Source organism: Nesoenas mayeri (genome assembly GCF_963082525.1).
Source record: "Nesoenas mayeri genome assembly, chromosome: 6".
Lineage (NCBI taxonomy): Eukaryota > Metazoa > Chordata > Aves > Columbiformes > Columbidae > Nesoenas > Nesoenas mayeri.
In genome coordinates this window covers 42675914-42696149 of record NC_137545.1, presented here as the reverse complement: position 1 = coordinate 42696149, position 20236 = coordinate 42675914, and the positions used below count along the sequence as shown (strand labels likewise).

The following is a 20236-nucleotide window of genomic DNA, read 5'->3' as shown; positions in this document are numbered from 1 at the left end:
ACGTGGAGTGATTGTGCGGTCTTTGTTTTCTAACATTTGTCAAGTGAAAAGCCCCACCTTCCCTAGGTACAGAGGAGTACGGGTGCCTGTGCCCCAAATTACCTTCCTCCCATCGAACCACGCAACCAACTGCCTGGAGCAGGAGGGTGTGTTGCAGGACGGGTGTCCCGACACAGGCAGGTCTGTCGGTGACCAACAGGCGCTCAGCTGTGAGTGACAGGTGTCCAGACATCTCAGCAACGTCAGGTTTCATCCATCACCTGGAGGAGAAGGGCTGTTGTGGTGAAGGGCTGTTGTGGTTACGACTGTGCTGTTCTGTGCACTGTAAGACTCGCATAACTTGCAGTGTTTGTGGTGTTGTGTGGATTTGTGTACGGGGTGAGTTGTGAAGGAGACACATTATCTAATGCATTGAGGAGAACAGCAGAAACTATGTGCCAGAGTCCACAATAGTGCAGGGAATAGAAAACAATGTACAACTATGTAGCATTTCTTTTAGTTGGTCTTTAATGACGCCGTAACTCAGCCATAAAACATATCGGCGTTGTATTTTATTGTGTTTGCACTTGGGAATGGAATGTAGCTGCGAAACATGTGCAGGGCACTGAAAACATGACTGTTGTGGTTTTGTGCTGTGTTCTCGCTCCAGGATATCAATAACCAGAGTGACAGCTGACATTTCTCTTGCTAAGAGGTCCGTTCTGAATAATCCAAGCAAGAGGGCAATAATCGAGCGGTCAAACACAAGGTCCAGTTTAGGTAAGACATTGACACGGGTGTAATTCTGAGCATGGTTACATGCTGGAGGAAAGGGACAGGATTTCAACCAAGATGTCATCGGTTCGGCAATTGTAGATGTGTCTACAGCAGTCAGAACAATGAATATCAGAAATATAATTTATATGGAAATCAATGTCTCCTTTTTCTTCAGACGAAAGTGTTTTGGTGTGAATGTCACCATTGGTGGTGTTTTAAATGTTACCCTGTCGATTATTGAACATAGACAATTTTTGTGTTTCTAGAATGAGGAGGTCACAGTTCTGCTTTTCACACAGGCTCTTGTTTGAGTTAAATCACAATTACAATCCGAGAGCAAGAATAGTTGTAAGAAATATCAATGCATCACTTGAAGTCAAAAATTAAGAATCTTACGACTCCTAATTGTTTAGCAGATGTGGAAAATAAGTTTAGTTTATGTTAATAGAGACGTGTGTTTAATTGTCCCCTGATGTTTATATCTGTTATAAATTAATGTAGTACGTATGTGTTCTTAGGCAATGGAATTGTCTCTATAAAACAATTACTTGAGTAATAGGTTATTTTATGGAAAATACATTAATTCACCTATGGAGTTCATATACTGAATGTGTACAGCCCGTGGCAGCGAAGAGGTGATGATATTTTAGCGTAAGCAGTGCTGGGGTCTCAGCTGCTCCGCTTTCCTTCCCCAGCCGAAGTACAGAGTGAAATCGAGAGGATCTTCGAGCTGGCGCGGTCCTTGCAGCTGGTGGTGCTGGACGCCGACACCATCAACCACCCCGCTCAGCTCATCAAGACCTCCCTGGCACCCATCATCGTCCACGTCAAGGTGTCTTCTCCCAAGGTGACGTGTCCCACCCTTAGGTCCCTGCGTTGGAGGGGGCCTGGATGTGGGCTGGGACTGCGCAGCGTGGTGGCTGCTCACCAAGAAGTGAAGGGATGAAGAGCGAGACAGTGACATTTTTAGAGGAAGGGTTGCAGGTTACCAGCGGCGTCACTCAGGGGTCTGTAATGGGACCGGTACAGTTCAGCCCTTTTGTTAATGACCTTTGCTAACACAGGAGGCTGGGGACAAAACCTCATCCTGGGGCAGGTTAGTGTGCTGTCATTTCCAGGGGCCTTGGCAGGCTGGAAGGAACAGCTCTCAGGAGCCTCTTGTAAGCTCAGCAAAGGCGAATACAAGTCCTCACGAGCAAAGATGGGCCAGTCCTGGCTCGAGGTGCTGGGGTCTCCTTGGGAATGTTCAGAACTGAGGACAGGCTGCGAGCCGTCTGATCCAGCTCCCTTGGAGAGGCACAGAGGCCTCTAGAGGTCATTCCGACTTAAAAAATACTCCCTTGTTCTATGATCTTGTGATTTTCTTTGAGACTTTACGGAGAAATAATTTCAGTTTCCTGACTTTTCAGCCCATTAAATTCTAGTGATGAACACAGTGAAAAGTAAAAACAAAAAAGAACTATGAACTGTGTGTGTAAAATACCTTCTGTACCCAAAATGTACCTCAGAACAGATTAAGTTACAGCATTATTGCCACGTTACTGCTACTGTGGTACTGCAGCCAATCCAGTGTAGTTCTGTGTATGTGTAATTCTCATGGTCCTCTAGATTATGCTTGTCAAAAAAAAGTAGAATAAAGCAAAATCACCATTTGCCCCGCATTTGAAATATTTGCAAGGGATCAAATGTGATGCAGAGGGAAACATGTCCAGCTTTCGGGGGGTTATCAGGAAGGTTTGTGCTTATATTCAAGAACAATGTTTTATCAGTTTTGTTACACATACGAGAGAGCTCCTGAGCTTGGTCATCTCCCAGTGGGCTGTCAGGCTGAGCTTTGTGGGGATCCGCGCTTCTTAAACTCACACTTGCCTCTTTTCCTCCACCAGGTGTTGCAGCGACTGATTAAATCGAGAGGAAAGTCACAAAGTAAACACTTGAACGTTCAGTTGGTGGCAGCTGATAAACTCGCACAATGCCCACCAGTAAGTACGGGAGCAAGGCTGAAGAACCGGTGATACGTGCAGTTCTAAAGATTCCTGCTGCGTTGGTCTTTGGCTGGAGCTGAGAGCATACATTATCATTTTACGGTGATTCAGACAGCCCTGCAGTTGCAACCCTCGACCGGCTTTTATTGCTAAGAAACAAGTTGTGTGATACTTTCATCCTGATTATCTCCTGGCCTGGGTTTATTGTGGTCCGGAGCCGGGTGACAGGTCAAAAATGACGTGTAGGGTAAAACGATCGACCAGCACACGAGCCGGTGACATCATTTGTGGAGCAGTGTCAGCGGAAGGTCCCCAAGGGCCCAAGGCTCAGACCTGTGGGGTGGGGGAGGCTGCAGAGGGTTTTCTTCAGCTGCACAGCGAGCCCAGCCATGAGTCGTGTGTCTGTGACACCGAGCTGAGTGGCGCAGGTGACACACCTGAGGGCAGGATGGACCCAGAGGGACCCGGACAGGCGGGAGAGGTGGGACCTGCAAACCTCGTGAGGTTCAACAAGGCCAAGTGCAAGGTCCTGCACCTGGTTGGGGACAGGCTGAGGGAGCTGGGCTGTTCAGCTGGAGAAGAGAAGCTCCGGGAGACCTTAGTGTGGCCTTTCTGTACCTAAAAGGGGCTGATAAGAAAGATGGGGACAGACTTTTTAGCAGGGTGTGTTGTGATAGGACAAGGGGTGATGGTTTAAACTGAAGGAGGGAGATTGAGGCTGGACATGAGGAAGGAATTGTTGCCCTGAGGGTGGTGAGAGCCTGGAACAGGTTGGCCAGAGAGGTGGTGGCTGAACCATCCCTGGAGACATCCCAGGCCAGGCTGGACGGGGCTCTGAGCACCCTGAGCTGGTGCAGATGTCCCTGCTCATGGCAGGGGGGGCACTGGGGGAGCTGGGAAGGTCCTTCAACACAAACCATCCTGTGATTCGATGATCACATCATTCCCAACACAGCAGCACCCGCGAGCTGTTCCAGGAACCTCCTCAGAGTACAGTCACTGTTTACCAACCATTTTATCAAAGATTCTGATGACTTGTCTGGAACAAGCTGCTGCTGAGGGAGCAGAGGTCGCTGATCAGGCAGAGGCAGGTGCTGTGTGGAGCTGAACTTGGCTCTGGGTTTGCTTTTCCAGTGCTGTAGCCGTGTGTAACGTGGGGCTCACAGGGGAGGCTCAGCCAGCCCTGTTTCTGGCTGGCCGTGTTGCCCGGCTTCCTCCTGCTGCGGGGAGAAATCAGGTTAATGCAGAGAAATTTAGACCAGACACTGGGAAGGTTTCCATGATGGCACTTTCACTTAACACATGCAGACAGCTGACAAAAGAACCACCTTGGAATGCCCGGCCTTGCTGGTCAGATGTTGCTTCTGGACGACTTTGCCTTGTGCCATGTAGACCTTAAAGAGATTGTCTCCATTTCAGATGGGGTTTTTCTTGATTCAGATGAAAGTAACAAAGTTGAAGCAGCTTCTGGAGTGATGATCCACAAGGATTTATTTCCTTGAAACTTGCCTTGGTTTTGTGTGCTCCTTGAGATTCCCAACTTCACAGCCTCCTCCTCTCTTACTCCCATTGACCACAAAAAGATAATCCAGGCGTTTCTCCTCAAGTACAACAGGACGTGTTGCTCCCTGACCCTCCCCGTTGGTAGGAGCTGAGGTTAAGCTGCTGATTATCATCACCATAGATCCCTTTGCTCGCTGTCTCAGCCTCGTTTTCCACTTGGAGCAGCTCTGCAAGGTGTTCAAGCCGTCTCGAGTTCACCTGAAGAGCTCAGCTGTATTATGTTTCTCACATGTAATTTTCTACTGAATTGTTATCTCTTAAAATGGTCCCATTGACTAAAACAGAATTATATACTATTCTGTAGCACAAACTAATTTCTATAAAAGCGTGTGCCTTCCCAACAGAGGGTGCAAGCCAAGTTCAATGGAGCTGCATCTGCGCCTCTGTGAATACGGTTTGTGGTGTTTACACCGAGCTGTCACTGAGCTGACAGAACAATCCGCTGCACGTTCCTCTCATTTCGAAAGATGTGTTTGTTTTCCCACCTGCACGGAGAGGCTTGTTTGCTCTTTTATGCAGCGCTTTCCTCTTATTCCACTTCAGTTTGCTCATGTCAGCTGTAATGAGGCAAGTAGCTGCGTTGATGAAATAAGAACGTGATGTAGCGTCTTCTTTGCATCGCAGCGGTTACGTTGTCCGGCCCCAGGATGGAGTAAACTGCCCTAACACCCAGTCCTGCAGGCGGGTTTTATTGCTCAGGACAACAAAGTGAGAGCCCATTGGGATAAGAGAAATGTTTCCAGATCTCAGACATGCACGTGCTCCGGGTCTGCGTCCCCTCCGACTCGCCCCGCAGCCCCCAGATCAGTTTTGCACTGTTTATTTTCCTTAATTAACCAGCAGCTTTTAAAACCAGGCTTCAAATTATCTGGTAATGTCTTCGGGCAATGAAATCCCCGTGAAATCGCAACAAACACCTCCATCATTTTAATATTAAACGTGGTCGGTGTTGAAGGCAACGGGTCTGTCTTTGTGTTTGCTTCCAGCAGTAAGTGTGCGGCTTTGCTTGCGATTGTTTAAATTAGGTTAAGTTTAAATTAAAGAGCCAACTGATTTAATTAAGTAAAAGTATACTGCTAAGACCAAAGACACCGCTGCCTGCCTTCTGCACGGCGACCTGCTGTTCTGTTCCGCAGCTCCAGTTCCTCAACAGTATTTGTTTAAAGGGTAGATACCTAAAAACTGTAAAAGCCTCGCTTTATCACTCGCTGAGAGTCAGCCTGGAGTACGCAGACGATGCGGTACGTCTGGACATTTTAAAACAGCTGTCTCTTGGGGCGTATCTAAGTTCAGGAGCCGCTTTCATTATTGATTCCTTGCTGATCTTTGTGCTGCTGCTCCAGCCGGTGCAAAGCGCGTCTGCCGCTGCGCCACTCCCGCCAGCACGGACACTGTACTGCTCCAAACACGAGCTGTGTTCCTTGTGGAGCTCTAAATGCACCACTAATATGCAGTTGATGAGGATTTTAACTTCTGGATTCGTGCCAATGCTAAGGGAAGCTGTATATCCCTCTGGTCTATTTGACATAACCTGAAAAATACCAGAAATGACACTGTGGCTGAACTAAAATGCATTGATATTGTTAAAAATAGCTGGTACAGCAGCTATGTCTGCATGTTCAGATCCTCCTCGGGTGCATCTCCATCCTGGCCGTTCTGCCTGGGGCATCTTTTCCCCCAGAGCATCCTTTCCAGACCCAGAGTGCACGATGTGATTTGGGATTGGCCTGAGCTGTAAACCAAAAGAAATAGCAGAGGACAGGGGCAACTAATTTTATCCTCCTCTTCTCTCTCCTCTTCCTCCTCCTCTTCCTCCTCCTCTTCCTCCTCCTCCTCTTCCTCCTCCTCCTCTTCCTCCTCCTCCTCTTCCTCCTCCTCCTCTTCCCTGTCCCCTTCCCTGTCCCCTTCCCTGTCCCCTTCCCTGTCCCCTTCCCTGTCCCCTTCCCTCTCCTCTTCCCTCTCCTCTTCCCTCTCTTCCTCCCTCTCTTCCTCTCCTCAAAAGGCCACTGCTTTAATGTATTTCACTTAAGAAATACTAGTATATGGAAATGCTCATAACTATTTTACGCAGGTTGTAAGAAAATGTTGCAGTGCATAAAGTGCATTGTAAGGAGAGCTGGAAAGAAATTGCTTTATTTATCTTAGTTTACTGAGAGTTGAATTGCAAACAAGGGTCTTCTTGAAAGAGTCTTTCCTCCCAAATACATAGGAATGGAGCCACAATTACCTTCCAGTTTGGATAAAAAAGGCAGTGTTGCCCTCAAATCCATGGCTGTGCAAAGGAGGAGCAGCGCAGGGAAACCGCCTGCTGGTCTCGGACCAGAAAATGGCAACGTTCATTCCTTATTTCAGAAAACACATCTTCTCTTCCAAGCGTAATATTGTACTGGCAATATCTTCCAAAGCAAAGTATGTGTAAGCAAATCACGGTCTTTTATTTCCTAACGCTAACGTGTTTGAATCACTAACTTCTTCCACAAATGATGGTGTGAGCGTTATAGTGGAATATGTAGCATATCAATGCGTGTTTAAATAGTAAGGGAGGGTGTAAAGGGTATAGATAAATTGAGGAGCAAAACAAGCAGCAAAAACCACTGAATTTGACCAAAGGATGTAGTGTTAAGAGTATTATTATTATTATTATAAGAAATCTCCAGGCTTGCTGGCAGAGGAGGAGGCATTTCTCTGCCCTGCTGAGAAGAGAAAATAAATTGAAAAATCAATAAAACGGGTGCAGTATTAAAGTAAGTTCTGGACTAGACTTGGGGCCGACGGTACATACATGATCAAGGTGTATGACAGATTCATCGTGCAGTTTTATATCTTATTCTGGAGACATCAGCTCTCTGTGTATTGGGCAGATCTATAAACAGATGTGGAGGAAAGAGCCGCCTGTGGTTTGTATCGGTTGCTTTTCACACCTGCAGCACCTGCCCTTATTTTTTCGTTTCCTGTGCTATTTTCACAATAGTTTTTTTCCACTAAGGCGCGAGTTCAGACGCGGTACAAAATATCACCGCTGAAAATATGTTTCTGTTTCTCTTGAGGGACTCATGGTGGTTTGTTATGATGGTTGATTAGGATGGTTCGTTATCAGCAGGGTGAGGAGGGCTGGGTGAGTGCTGGGACTTGCACCGACGCTCCGGTGCTGACCACAGCCAAGCCATCAGTAGGAAAAGGGTTGTACTGGCATGTTCTCACGGATTTGAGAACAGAGGTGCTGCTTTTGGTCACTTACAGAATCATTTCGGTTGGAAGAGACCCTCAGGATCATTGAGTCCAACCATAACTAAACTCTAGCACTAACCCATGTCCTGAGAACCTCATGTCCGTCTGTCCAGCCCTCCAGGGATGGTGACTCCAGCACTGCCCTGGGCAGCCTGTTCCAATGCCCCACAGCCCTTTGGGGAAGAATTTGTTCCCTCAGCCTCCCCTGGGCAACTTGAGGCCGTTTCCTCTCATCCTACAAACCCACTCATAACATTTTCTTCGGCAGTCCCTGTGCTCCGATTCTTACGGATTGAATTTTCAGGGATTAACATGATGAGAATTAACATCTCTTCCTTTTCACCTATAACGTCGTAACGGCCCCAAACTCTGTTGTCGTGCTCAGGAAATGTTTGATGTCATTCTGGACGAGAACCAGCTGGAGGACGCGTGCGAGCACCTGGCGGAGTACCTGGAGGCGTACTGGCGGGCCACGCACACCACCAGCAGCACCCCCATGACCCCCCTCCTGGGCCGCAACTTGGGCTCCACGGCGCTGTCCCCGTACCCCGCTGCCATCTCGGGCTTGCAGGTACGAAAACACGTTTCAGCCCCAGGCGCCGGCGCAGCTCAGGTGGGCTTTGTTTCATCTGGGGGGGAAATAGCATGATGTGTTTTATCGAGCGTGACTTATGTTTTCTTCGTGAGTTATTACTCCGTTTGGCCACTGCCAGCGCTCAGACGTGAGCAGAGGCAGCGGTGAAGCAGCAGCTCGGCAGCCAGGACTGCTCTTGCTTTAATAATAATGATAATAATAATATATAATAAAATGGCCATCAATTTTCTGGCAAGGAGTTAGTTCTGGAGCAAGATTTAAACGCCACTCTATCAAGTGGTGTTACAGCCATGTTAGAAAATGGCCTTTTTTCAAATCGTTGCAAACGGGGCCCTTTCAGATTGCGACTAAGCACGTGCGGCGTGTCGCAGCGGTTAAGCCAACAGCTGCTGCATTTAGGAATGCAGAGCAGTGTCTGTAATGATCCCTTTTATTTCTGCCCTCATAACTTCACAACACGTTCACTTCTGGGTGGAAAAGCTTCCATGCTTGTCTCTTGTATGAGCAAAACGCCTTCACCTTGCTGAGTTCTCTGAGTGTGAATAAAATACCTCTTTTTTTACCCATTGAAAAAAATTCTGACCATTTTTTTCCACAGGGATAGCTCAAAATCGGCTGAACTTTGAAACTTCAAACGTGGCATGTAAATAGTCCTTAATGAGAAGTACGTGCTTTACTAAGTTTGAAAAGAGACAATGTTTTTGATTAATAGTTCCGAATGCTTGAGAGGATCAGCATTGCAGCAACTTTGAAGTGTGAGAGCGGCAGAAGTTGTATGTGTGTGTGCCCTGGCAGGAGTGTGCGCTCTCTAATGTGTGTCCAAATTAGAGTTGAGCGAGTGACGTGTAACGAATAACTGACCTGACAAATTTAACCTCTGTTCTGCTTGTAGAGTATCTGGAAGCAGGTAACGATTTTGAAGGAAATGATTCGTTGTTCAGTGTTTTCAGTTAACATGGAGCTGTTTTTCGTGTGAGTGGATCGCACTGCACTGGAGGTGCATGATCCCCGATGCTCACATTTCTAACGCTGTGCTTGGTTTGATTAGGATCAGTAAGTCACTGTTTCCTGACTGCTGACTGCACAAGCACTGTTCTAATTACTAATGACATGCACATGTAAAATGTTGTTTCCATTTTCACTTGCCTTACAATTTCAGTTTTCCATCCCTTCATGACAATAAAGTACCATGTGCAGAACTTTCACCTCTTCAGTTTCATTTTGCAAACTGGGTGTATCCACAGAATTTTTTTCAGGCATTTATTTCTCTCTGATCAATGGACACCAGCAGTGACTGTGCAATGTTGCTCCATTTACTTAGGGAAAACTCACACTGAAGATGAAAATCACCCCTGTGCAGTGGGCTGGCTGAAGGTACGCGTCACTTAATCCCCGCTTCACCCTCACCGTGGAGGCTTAGGCGGGACTTGAGCGGTGCTAGTTCTCTGCAGAGGGGTAACTTTCTCCCTGAGTGAATGCTGCCCAACCAGAGACCGCAGGGTCAGGGAGTGCCCATGTTTTGCGTGGTTATCTTGCAGTAAAGATTTCCATCATCTGAAGTGGATTTATACTAAGTCAAACCTTTGGCAGGATTTGCATCAGTTTTAACTGTAGTTTTGTGATGTGGTAATTAGCGCGCTCATGCAAATCCTAGGAATTAAACCAGTATTAAGAATTTATACTTCTTATGTCCTTCTGACTCCTTCTCCCGATACCACGGGGAACTGAATAACAAAGGCCCAGAGCCTCGTGTAACAGTCCCTCCGAGAATGGTGCAGATTTCCTGGGATAATCTGTACGTAATTTCCCTAATCAGGACTTGGGAGTGTCCCTTTGGTCACCTGGAGTTTAGTTTACTGAGAGTTGAACCTTCTGATTTAACCTAAAGTCTTTGGGCTTCATGAAGGTCATCAGGCTGAAGTTAAACTCTAAGCCCTGGTTAGCGCTAAACCTACGCAGTGTAGTCTAATTTCAACAAATGGACTTAAATCCTGTACTTAAAGATTTTGGGGATATGTGTTTCTTAGGCTCTGGGCGATTTGCATTTTAAATCCATTACTGCAGAAAACACAACGCAGCTCATTGTTTGGCTTGCGCTGCAGGGTCAAAAGCGATGTGGGGCGTAAGAGCAGCGTGTAAGCACCCCAGGTTTGCCAGGCCTGCGCCTCTCGGGAGGCAAAGAGCGGGATCAGAACGGCTGCACAGTGCGGCAGGGATGCGGGACGGTTTCTAGAGGGAGCAGAGAGGTAAATTCCCGCAGGGAACATAGGGGGTGCGAGCACAGAAAGTTAACGTTGCAGCTGATGCAGTGAGTATATATCAAAATGGTACACCTAGGTCAAATAAAACTGAGAAGTATAATTTGTGAAGAGGGTAGGTGGATTCGGACATACAATCACTACTAAAACGTGGCGCTATAAGGAAAACTTGGGAATAACTTGGTAGAAGCCGCTGCTGTTTGCAGAAGGGCACGCTTTTCTGCGCCAGCTCGTTAGGCGCATCTCTCCGTGAGTCACCTTGGCAGCATCGACCCGCAGTGAGAGATGCGACGCGGCGTGGGCTGCGCTGTAACATACACCCGGCCCGCGCCGACCAGCCCTTCGCTATAAATTATGCAGCGAGGGAGCAGCAGCAGGAGGAAGGTTTGATAGCGCAGGGAGCAGCGGGCACAGCTCCGGCGCGAGCGCAGCGGCCGGTGCTGGGCACGGGAACCCGAGGCCCCCAGAGCGCGGCCGCGTCCCCTTGGCCATCACGGGCTCAGAGCAATGGCGCTGGCTGTGTAAATTGGAGAAAGAAAAGCGTTGACCGCGTTGGCTCAGAGGGCGGATGGCTCTGCCTCGAGAGGTTTAGCGTGTGCTTACGGCAAACCAAATCACTTTTTTAGGCTGTTTTTTCATTGTGCCAATTAACTGACAGAAAGTATGAACTGATTTTGTTAATGTGACAAACGTAGCCTGTTATCATTATGGGAACATGAGGATAGCAGAGCCCAAATGTTTAAATTAATAAGTTATCTAGAAAAGGATATTCTGTCAACATATTGAAATATTTTAGTTGAAAGAATTTGTTACTATCTAATAATTTTAGCCACCCCTTAGCTGCCTGGTTAGCGGTCCATCATTTCTTGTGGCACGTGAAGGTTTTTAAATAGGGCTTAGAGCTGCACCTTTTTAAAGAACAATGACAAACATCTTCAGATGTTTTCTAAAACCACAGAAATCAGCGCTCAAAATTTTCTAAGCAGAATAGAAGCATGAATGTTATGTTCATGATCAGAGAAAAGTGATAAATGCTGAATACATCAGCTCACTTTTCATGCTAAACGGCCTGTAATCTGAATATGTAACAAGGTGCATACCATCCGGCGCGCACTGTAACACTGCGTGGGGTCTGTTCCAGCTCTAGCAACCAGCCTATTCTTGTATCCCATTCCTGTAGCAAACAGATTTTAATAGAGAATGAATAACAGAAAAGTGGATGGATTCTGAAAGACCTCAGAATAAGTCTGAAAACGAGGTGAAATGATGTCAACTGCTCTTTGTGTGTGTTAACGCTTGGATTCTTTGGCACCCGTAGAGCCAGCGCGGGAGGCACAGCAGCCACTCCGCAGAGAACTCTCCCATTGAGCGGCGAAGTCTAATGACCTCAGATGAAAATTATCACAATGAAAGGGCTCGGAAGAGCAGGAACCGCTTGTCTTCCAGTTCCCAACACAGCCGAGATCACTATCCTCTAGTGGAAGAAGAATATTCTGACTCGTACCAGGACACGTACAAACCCCACAGGAACCGCGGCTCCCCCGGAGGATACAGCCACGAGTCGCGACACAGGCTTTGAGTTCAGACCCTGGGGAAGAACGGGATTCATCAGTCGAGAACTTGCCATAATGTAGCTAGGAAAACGAAAATATCACCTTAATTTGGCAGGTGTAACGCGGTCATACTGAAGTTGCGCTCTGCTGTCATTTGATGTTAAGTAGGGGGCAAAGAAAACCAAGTGACCATGCCCTTACGTTTATGCCCGATCATATAGGTTGTTTTTTTGATTTATTGTCTTTTTAGTACAGCATTTGCATTTATAGCCATACTTTTTCTTGTCGTTAGATATTAGACACATCCGTTTGTAATTTAGGGTACTTAGCGAGGCACTTATAAAATAATTTCCTGTGCTGGAAATTCCAAATGACCAGTTCCAGTTGGAACCAATTTATAAACCAATTCCTGTTGGAATTTGGGTGAATTGACTGGAAAGTCGACTTGAGCATGTTGCAACTAATTGAAAAAAAAGACACAAATGACAAATCTGAAAACGACAAACAGTGGGAAGGCAGAAAGCTGCGGTGTTTGTTTGCTGGAAGCTCCATTTACATTGAAAGTTAGAATAAAAGGATTTATTCTAACTCCTTATTTCCAGAATGGCTTTTTCAGACAAACCAAATGTAGAGTGTGGAGAGTGCCAAATATCACAAATTATTGCAGCAGTGGCAAAATACTTTCCAGTTTGCGATTATTTTGAGCCCTGGTGTGAATGTTGCAGTGAAACCATTGCTTTAGTTCCGCCCGTCCTGATGAGCTACGACAGGATCAGGAAACAAACAGGAACACGAACAAACTGCACAATAGTTTGGATGGTTGCAGGTTGAGAATAGTCTTTTCTTCCTTTCTTCTCTTGTTTACCTGAATGCAGCTGGTAGTCCCAAAATGGAACATGAGTGTATCATACAGAATAGGTTTTTTCTCCCATTTTTAGTATTCCGCCTTTTTAAATGGACAATACACTCTTCTTACCCAGTGTGTCCAGTACATCCGATACCTCCTTCTGTCTTACATCTCTCAAAACCCATCTTGGAATGTCTGAAAACTCCGGCGTCGCACAAGAACTCTCCAGAAGATCGGTTCAAATTTCAGTAATGAAACCTGAGGGAAGGGAGTGGGGTTGAATAACGGTGAAGGGTGAGCATTTCAAATAACATATTGGTCAGGATTAGGTTGCAGTATCAGTGGAGTATCAGAAACAAACCTGCTCACGGTGAAGTCGCAGGGCTGACATCTTTGATTCAAAGAACTTGATAAATCTGGAGAAATTGCTGCCTTACTTCCTACCAATCACTTCTTTTCACCCGCTGATCTCCAGTTTCTTTAAACAGAGAAGTTAATGGGATTGGACCTTATGTCTTACACGATCGGTGAAGCCTTAGATCCAACGTGATTGAAAATTTGACCATAACGGACCGTTTTGTAAAACCCACCGATGTCTTTAAGCAGAGACTCCAGAAGCTCCCCGCTGCCTGCATTTTCTAAGATCGACAGAACAATACTGAACCTGCATTTTTTTATGCAGGTTCATGCCCAAACTATATTTTTTTCAAAAAATGAGGATCATTAACTTTTATATTTGCTTGTTTTCTTCCCAAAGCCTGCTAAAAGTCGGCTTTCAAAGCATGTAGCACTGAATGAACTTCCTGAATATTACGGTTTCTTCTGCTTTCTGGAGCAGTTGGCAAAGATCACTGGTGTTTTCCACCACTGTTGAGTCTGGTTATCTTCTTGATGTTACCAACGAGGAAAGTAATTCATCCCATATCTGGTACAACCAAAACCGAGGTACATCTCTAGAGGCGTTACAAGATTGCGGATGCATGCTTCATTTTCTAAACACCATCACTGCGTAGAAGGCGGCTTCAGCACCGCCCCGTGATTCCAATGGGCCACTTACTGCAACAAAAGAGAATCCATGTATCCCTTGGAGTGACAGAGTTGAGAAGGGATACGGCAGACCCGATCCTGTTGGATTTTCTCCGGCCAAATGCCTGCAGATTCCAAACCCAAAAGCATTTAGGCTGAGAAAGTACAGCAAGATCTGGGCCGGGAATGGCAGCTCCAGCTGCCTTCTCCGTATTTTCTGCTCTGGCACAGCGGAGCCTTCTCCAGGAATTTTTGCGGCTCTTTGGTACATGTACAGCACACATACCTGCATGAGAAAGAAGGCGTTAGGCAAAGGCATTTTTTTCTATAAGCTTTAATAATTAGTTTCTTGTTTGTGTGCATTAAAGTATTAATTGCAAAGGATGCACTGAGATGTATAAACCTAGATTAGACAGCTGTTTCTTCTGTGGTAGCATTAGGGATCAGATCATTTAACCGCTTGAAGATATTTGCATTTTAATGGCAGGTAGCTGCAAAGCACCTACATATATTTTCTAGTAAACAAGGTTACTGCTTTATCATTTCCTAGATGAAAAACTGGCGTTTATTTCTAGAGCCTTTTGGAGCCTTGTTTTGAAGTCTTCCATGTCACGCTCGTAAAGGGAAAGACGGACACAGCACGTGTGCACGGACCCCATCGCCCGCAGCATCTCAAGTGCCAAAACTACTTCTCTTGGTTCTCATCCGAACACGCTTGCGAGGGAAGTCGTGTCTTGTCTTGCAAGAACCCGCTGAGTTCCTTCACTGGCTGGGTTTGAGTTCCCTTTCCTGCTGCGGGTATTAGTTCACCCTCTCCTCTCCTTTCCCACCGCCCAGCCCATTTTAATATAAGAAACCAGTTATAGGTGATCCAGCAGGTCTCCTTGCTTGCTGGCTTTTTTATTCTTTGAAGCTTGATATATCTTTAAGTACAAATATACCGAACATGCTGATAGATTGTTAATTTATTCTAGATACAAGCTATGGGAGCTCTTTATTTTTAAAGGTAAATTATTTTTAGGAAGCGCGATGATCAGTAAAAGCTGCGATGTCCATCAGGAGACGTTAACTCCTGGTGTTTGTACAGGAACTTCAGCCCTGCTTGCCAGCTCTAGTGCGATTTATCATGCAACGGCGCTATAGAAAATCGCGACATTCATATATTCCTCAATGAATGCGAGTAAGGCTAATTTCATTTGCCAGTCCTCATACCACTTCTTGTTCTTAAAATATTATTGAAGATCAGAGTTGTGCTCGTAAGCTCTGGCTTATACAGCCAATTTTAGAAATGGTTATAAAACACTGATTTTTTTTTTAAAAGGTTTTTTTTGTTGTTATCTGAGTTTTTCATTAGGACACTTTTGGATGAATGACAATTTAGCCAATAAAGATGATAACAATCTCAATATCTAAAGACAATGTATGTCAGTGCATTCCTACGGTTGTGAATGAATTAACGAAGTATTGTAAAAATCTGGAAGCCACTTTAAAGACAATTGATCGTTAAACTTTTAATTTAAGTACTTCCTATTTGGCAAGTTGTATTTAGCAGATGAACAGGTTCTTTTACTAGTTCCATAGATGAGCATTTATCCCATGGGATGTGCTAAGATCTCTGTCATTAATTAAACGACAACTCGCAACCAATTTTCTGAGTAGATGGTGAAATGCTGGTTAAAGGAATGCAACTGAAGCTGTTCTGTGTCAAATTTGAGTTTCTAAACTGTTGGCCAAATGAGATGATCATTTGCTAAATGGGTCAGTCTGGCACAACTCAGTTCCTCCGCCTGTGAGATGCCGGTGCAGCACAACCTGCCACCTGCATCGTGTCCTGAAAGATGCTCTTGTCACGGGAATCAGGTGCTGCCCCTCACTTTGCGCTGGAGTTTCTGGAGCAAGTGCTGTTCTCTCCTGCAGCTCACACAATTCCTCAGCGACCGGCTGCTCCCCCTGCTCCCGATCCCGGGTGCTTCGGCTTTAACTCTGGTGGGCGCAGATGAAGGCAGTGAGCGTGCAGCCGCGGCGCTGGCACTCGCGCTCTTAGCGATGGGCTTGCTGCAAATAGGATAACGAAAGTTTTACTGCGTTTTCCCCAGGATTGAAAGCTGCTTCTGAAGTTGGTGTTTGGGGTTCAATCTTTTGTGCTCCTTGCTTTTCCAATAACGCTGAATCCGTACATAAGAGGGAGAGCAGGACGAGGAGGAGGGGCGGCTGGAGGGCTGAGCACACACTGGTGCTTCCTCCATGTTCCCATTGAGTGCAAATCTTCCAAATTCTGTTTGGTTTTCATACTCTAGACTTTTCTGAAACGTCCCAGAATCTCATCTCTTTAGTGACACGACCATTCTCAAAACAATACTGCTGATGCTTTTTAGCACACTGATTTGGGTAAGTTAGGGCTTTCATCAGTCATTTTTTCTTGAAGAATGTGCTAAGTGAGCCCTCTACAAGGTTTTTTCTGAGTTCAGTGCTAATGAATCCTGGCCTTGATTCCATAGTCTTTTTTTTTTTTTAAGCCAAATAATTGGAGACCACAAAACACAAAAGTTCAAATGCCTAATTTGTAAAATGCCATTTATACAAATCTGGTTTCACTCCTAAAAACCTGTACTTTAACATTGGATACATGGGGTTCTGCTGCCATGTCATTTGTTGCAGTTACCCCTCTGTCCTCCAAATGGTGGTTCTGTAACACAGCCAGTTTTAACTTGGGGGCAATTACGTTCCCACTACCTTTAAAATGATGCCAAAAGAGAGCATATTATTTGACATTGTCATTTGAATAATCTCTGTTAGATTGTTATTCAAGTCCAGTTTATATTCTATAGAAAAATAAAGGTATGTCTTTAAAATGTTTGCTAGTGTTGTAAAATATATGTAAGAAATGAACTCGGAGAAAGAGCTGAAAATGCTACTCAGTATTGAAAATTGGGTTAAAATCTCTTCAATGACTTGTGGAATCCATTTAAGAAGTGGAGAGAAATTGAATCTATATAGAGAATTTTGGGAGAAGGTAGAAATCGCTTTAAAATAAGAGCGTGTCACAGCCTTACTCCTTTGTGTGTGGAGCTGGGAGCAGCACTGGCTTGGTCCCTGTGCTCTGTAGTGGGTTTTGCCTTTTCCCTCACGTTTCTTGGCAGCGAGTTACTATGTGGAGTAGCTCCTACAGACACCTACTACTGGACACAGGGTTTGTTACGGTCTCCTCTGAGAGTCGGCATTTGCAAGGTCTGGCCGTAAACGTCCTGTACTGATTATCACCTGCCTTAGCAGTATTTCCTGAAAAACAAAATGTGATTAAATGTAACGCCACAGTCCCCTTGGGTATTAGTTCTACTCTGTATAAGCAGTAGAAAATATACTGAGAAAATATATTGTACAGTACAGAATAATATATTTTGCCAATGATGTAAAAACAGAGCAAGGAAAAAGAAGCACATTTGTAATAGCACAAATTTCGAATAATTCCACTAGTGTATCTGGCGTTGTATTTTTTGGAAAAAAAAGGGGTAGATTTCTTGTGGATTTATTGCATTTTTGATCAGTTTAACGTGCTGCCTGATAGTTGAGCAGTTGGTTTGTGAGCCTTGCATTTTGCACATGGGATTGATTTCTCAAAAACTTGTATTCCTTCCATATCAATTGGTGAAAAAAGGTATTTTCATATTAGAAAGTCCACTGCGTTCATTTCTGCTATTTTCCTCCTCAAAGCTGAAATTACATGAATAACCTCTAATTTGGGCCAATGTATAGATTTTGGCACATGACTACTGACTGTACCACGGATACAGAAGTAACCCAAGGTTGGGAACGAAATACTCCCAATAAATACGTTTTTGGGTCTACAGAGCTGCTTGTTTTTGTGTATGGGGACAGGGAGGGGAGGATGTGACACCATAAGAGCCGTGGACGAGTCCACCCAGAACTTTCATTGATAGGGCTGAGAATTTAGGAGGTAAAAGCAAGCGAGCAGAAGGTTCAGGCTGAGGCCCGTGGGGTTTTGACGTTTGAAATTCACCCGATTCTCTTCTCGGTGAGGTTTGATGAGAAAGAATCAAGGGAAATGCAGACTGTACGTAGGCGTGAAAAGCAGAGGGGTGAAGAAAGATGGAAACAGTCGTGCAAACCGTGGACCTTGGGCTTCTCAGACCCCAGCAAATCTCTGTTTCTCACCCAAAGTGGTTCCCAGTGCAGCGCCGCCTCCAGCCGCACCGAGAGCCGCTTCAGTCACGCTGGGAAAGGCGCCGCTGCCTTGACTACCAAAAAATCCCCACAAATTGGTGTTTCTTTTCTGCTGATTTGCCCCTTTCTGTTTTTCCTTCTATAGATACTGTATGTGTAGCATTCTACAAGGCATGCTGGGTAAAATATACTATGCAAATGTGTACAGTGGTGCATGCTTTGCTCTCCCTCTGCTTTTAGTGGCTTTCAAAGAAAATTTAAAACAAAAAAGTGTTGTTATTTTTGTGATCAGAATCATTTAAAAAACGACAATGCAGACTGCATGCTGATAGTATCCTCATTTCTATGGACTTGTTTTATGGAATTTAGATGTACAAAAATGAACTGCATTACAATAACTTTTCTACAATAAATGAAAACAACTACAAACCGTTGAAAAGTCTTTGAAGTCTCTTTGTGTTCTGCACTCAAGATTGGATAAAGCTGGGAAGAGAAAAGGGGTATTTTTATTGTTTGCCACTAGCTTTTGGCAGCGGCTTCATGCGTTCTTTTAGTAAAAATGAATGAGATTCTGAAGAAGGGGACGCAGCTGCTCTGTGACATGAATGATGTTTATTTTTAAATCTATCTGCTCTTAAATAGCTGCAACTCAGAAATACATGAATACGTACAATATCTCAGTGTTCCGTTGAGAAGTAAAATGCTTTCAGTCAACTGAAGGATTCTCGTGGACATCAGTGGTACTTGGATCTGGTCCTCAGAGTGATCTCAGGTTAACTTAAAATTGGTTCCTAGACAGAAACAAGTATCGGAATGATGCGAGGTATGAAGGCTTGAAAGAATAACTAAAAGAATAATGAAATACCATTTATAGTAGCTTGAAACAAGAAAGCACTGAAAGATGGTTCCTCCAGCAGAGAGTTCCCCTCCAGCTCTTCCTGGGCGTTCTGCCGGGAGCCTGCCCTGCAAGGACAGACGGACATTTGCCAGGTAAGCTGCATGTTACGTATGAGTTACCGATGGCTTTTATACGTCTAATACGCACGCAGGGCTTTTAAAATTCTGTTTAGCTCTCTTGTCTAAGTGTACAAAATGGGAGATGAGCACGGGAGTTTTCATCTAAGCTGTTAATAAAGAGCTTAAGGTCTTTCAAATAAATATAACAACGCAAAAATGCATTGTGTGTTTTCATCCGATCCTAGAAGAGTTCCTGAGCCACCTCTCTGTCTGCTCTACATGTTGGGGTTTTTTCTGTATTTCCCCTCCTACCATAGGCAGCTGCTGCGTTGAGACACTCAGGTCACTGGGAACAAAACATACATGATGTGAAAAAGGCTTCTCAGATATCCTGGAGGAGATTGTGTAACTATTCACAATAAGCTACGCTGCTCTGAGTGTTCTTAGAAAGCAGCAATGGGAAACCCAGCGTTGGTGTCAGCAGGTAAAAAAGCAGCAGTACAATACAGGCTACACCAGGCTGCCATAAAAATGTCTTTCATGATAACTGAACTAGCATAGGGAAGCCAGAGATGAAATCTCAGTGCCTTCCTGGTCCTAAAAAACATCTTCTATTCATTCATTTTGTAAAAATGGGAGGGAAAAAACCCGATGCACTTCTATTTAAAGAATCACAGTATCACAGTATGTTTGGGATTGGAAGGGACCTCAAAAGACCATCCAGTGCAATCCCCCTGCTGGAGCAGGAACGCCCAGGTGAGGTCGCACAGGAACATGTCCAGATGGGTTTTGAATGTCTGCAGAGAAGGAGACTCCACAACCCCCTGGGCAGCCAGCACTGTGCCAGGCTCTGGCACTGGGAAGAAGTTTCTTCTCAAATTTAAGTGGAACCTCTTGTGTTCCAGCTTGATCCCATTACCCCTTGTCCTATCATTGTTTGCCACCCAGAAGAGCCTGGCTCCGTCCTCATGGCACTCACCCTTTATATACTTATAGACATTAATAAGGTCCCCCCTTAGTCTCCTCCAAACTAAAGAGCCCCAGCTCCCTCAGCCTTTCCTCACACGGGAGATGCTCCACTCCCTTAATCATCTTGGTTGCCCTGCGCTGGACTCTCTGCAGCAGTTCTCTGTCCTGCTGGAACTGAGGGGCCACAACTGGACACAATATTCCAGGTGTGGTCTCCCCAGGGCAGAGTAGAGGGGAAGGAGAACCTCTCTGACCTACTGACCACCCTCTTCTAACCCACCCCAGGTACCATTGGCTTCCTGGCCACAAGGGCCCAG

General features: G+C 45.3%; 1 protein-coding gene across 1 annotated transcript in view; it reads left to right on the top strand.

Moving 5' to 3' along the window:
* Nucleotides 1-11964, top strand: part of CACNB4 (calcium voltage-gated channel auxiliary subunit beta 4) — a gene marked incomplete at both ends in the record, with an annotated part of 49865 nt that extends 37901 nt beyond the window's left edge. The window contains 5 exons of the mRNA XM_080346321.1: nucleotides 650-759; nucleotides 1452-1603; nucleotides 2643-2738; nucleotides 7918-8103; nucleotides 11704-11964. Of these exons, the coding sequence (XP_080202447.1) occupies nucleotides 650-759; nucleotides 1452-1603; nucleotides 2643-2738; nucleotides 7918-8103; nucleotides 11704-11964 (805 nt within the window). The remainder of the gene's footprint in view (nucleotides 1-649; nucleotides 760-1451; nucleotides 1604-2642; nucleotides 2739-7917; nucleotides 8104-11703) is intronic.
* Nucleotides 11965-20236: the final 8272 nt, after the last annotated feature.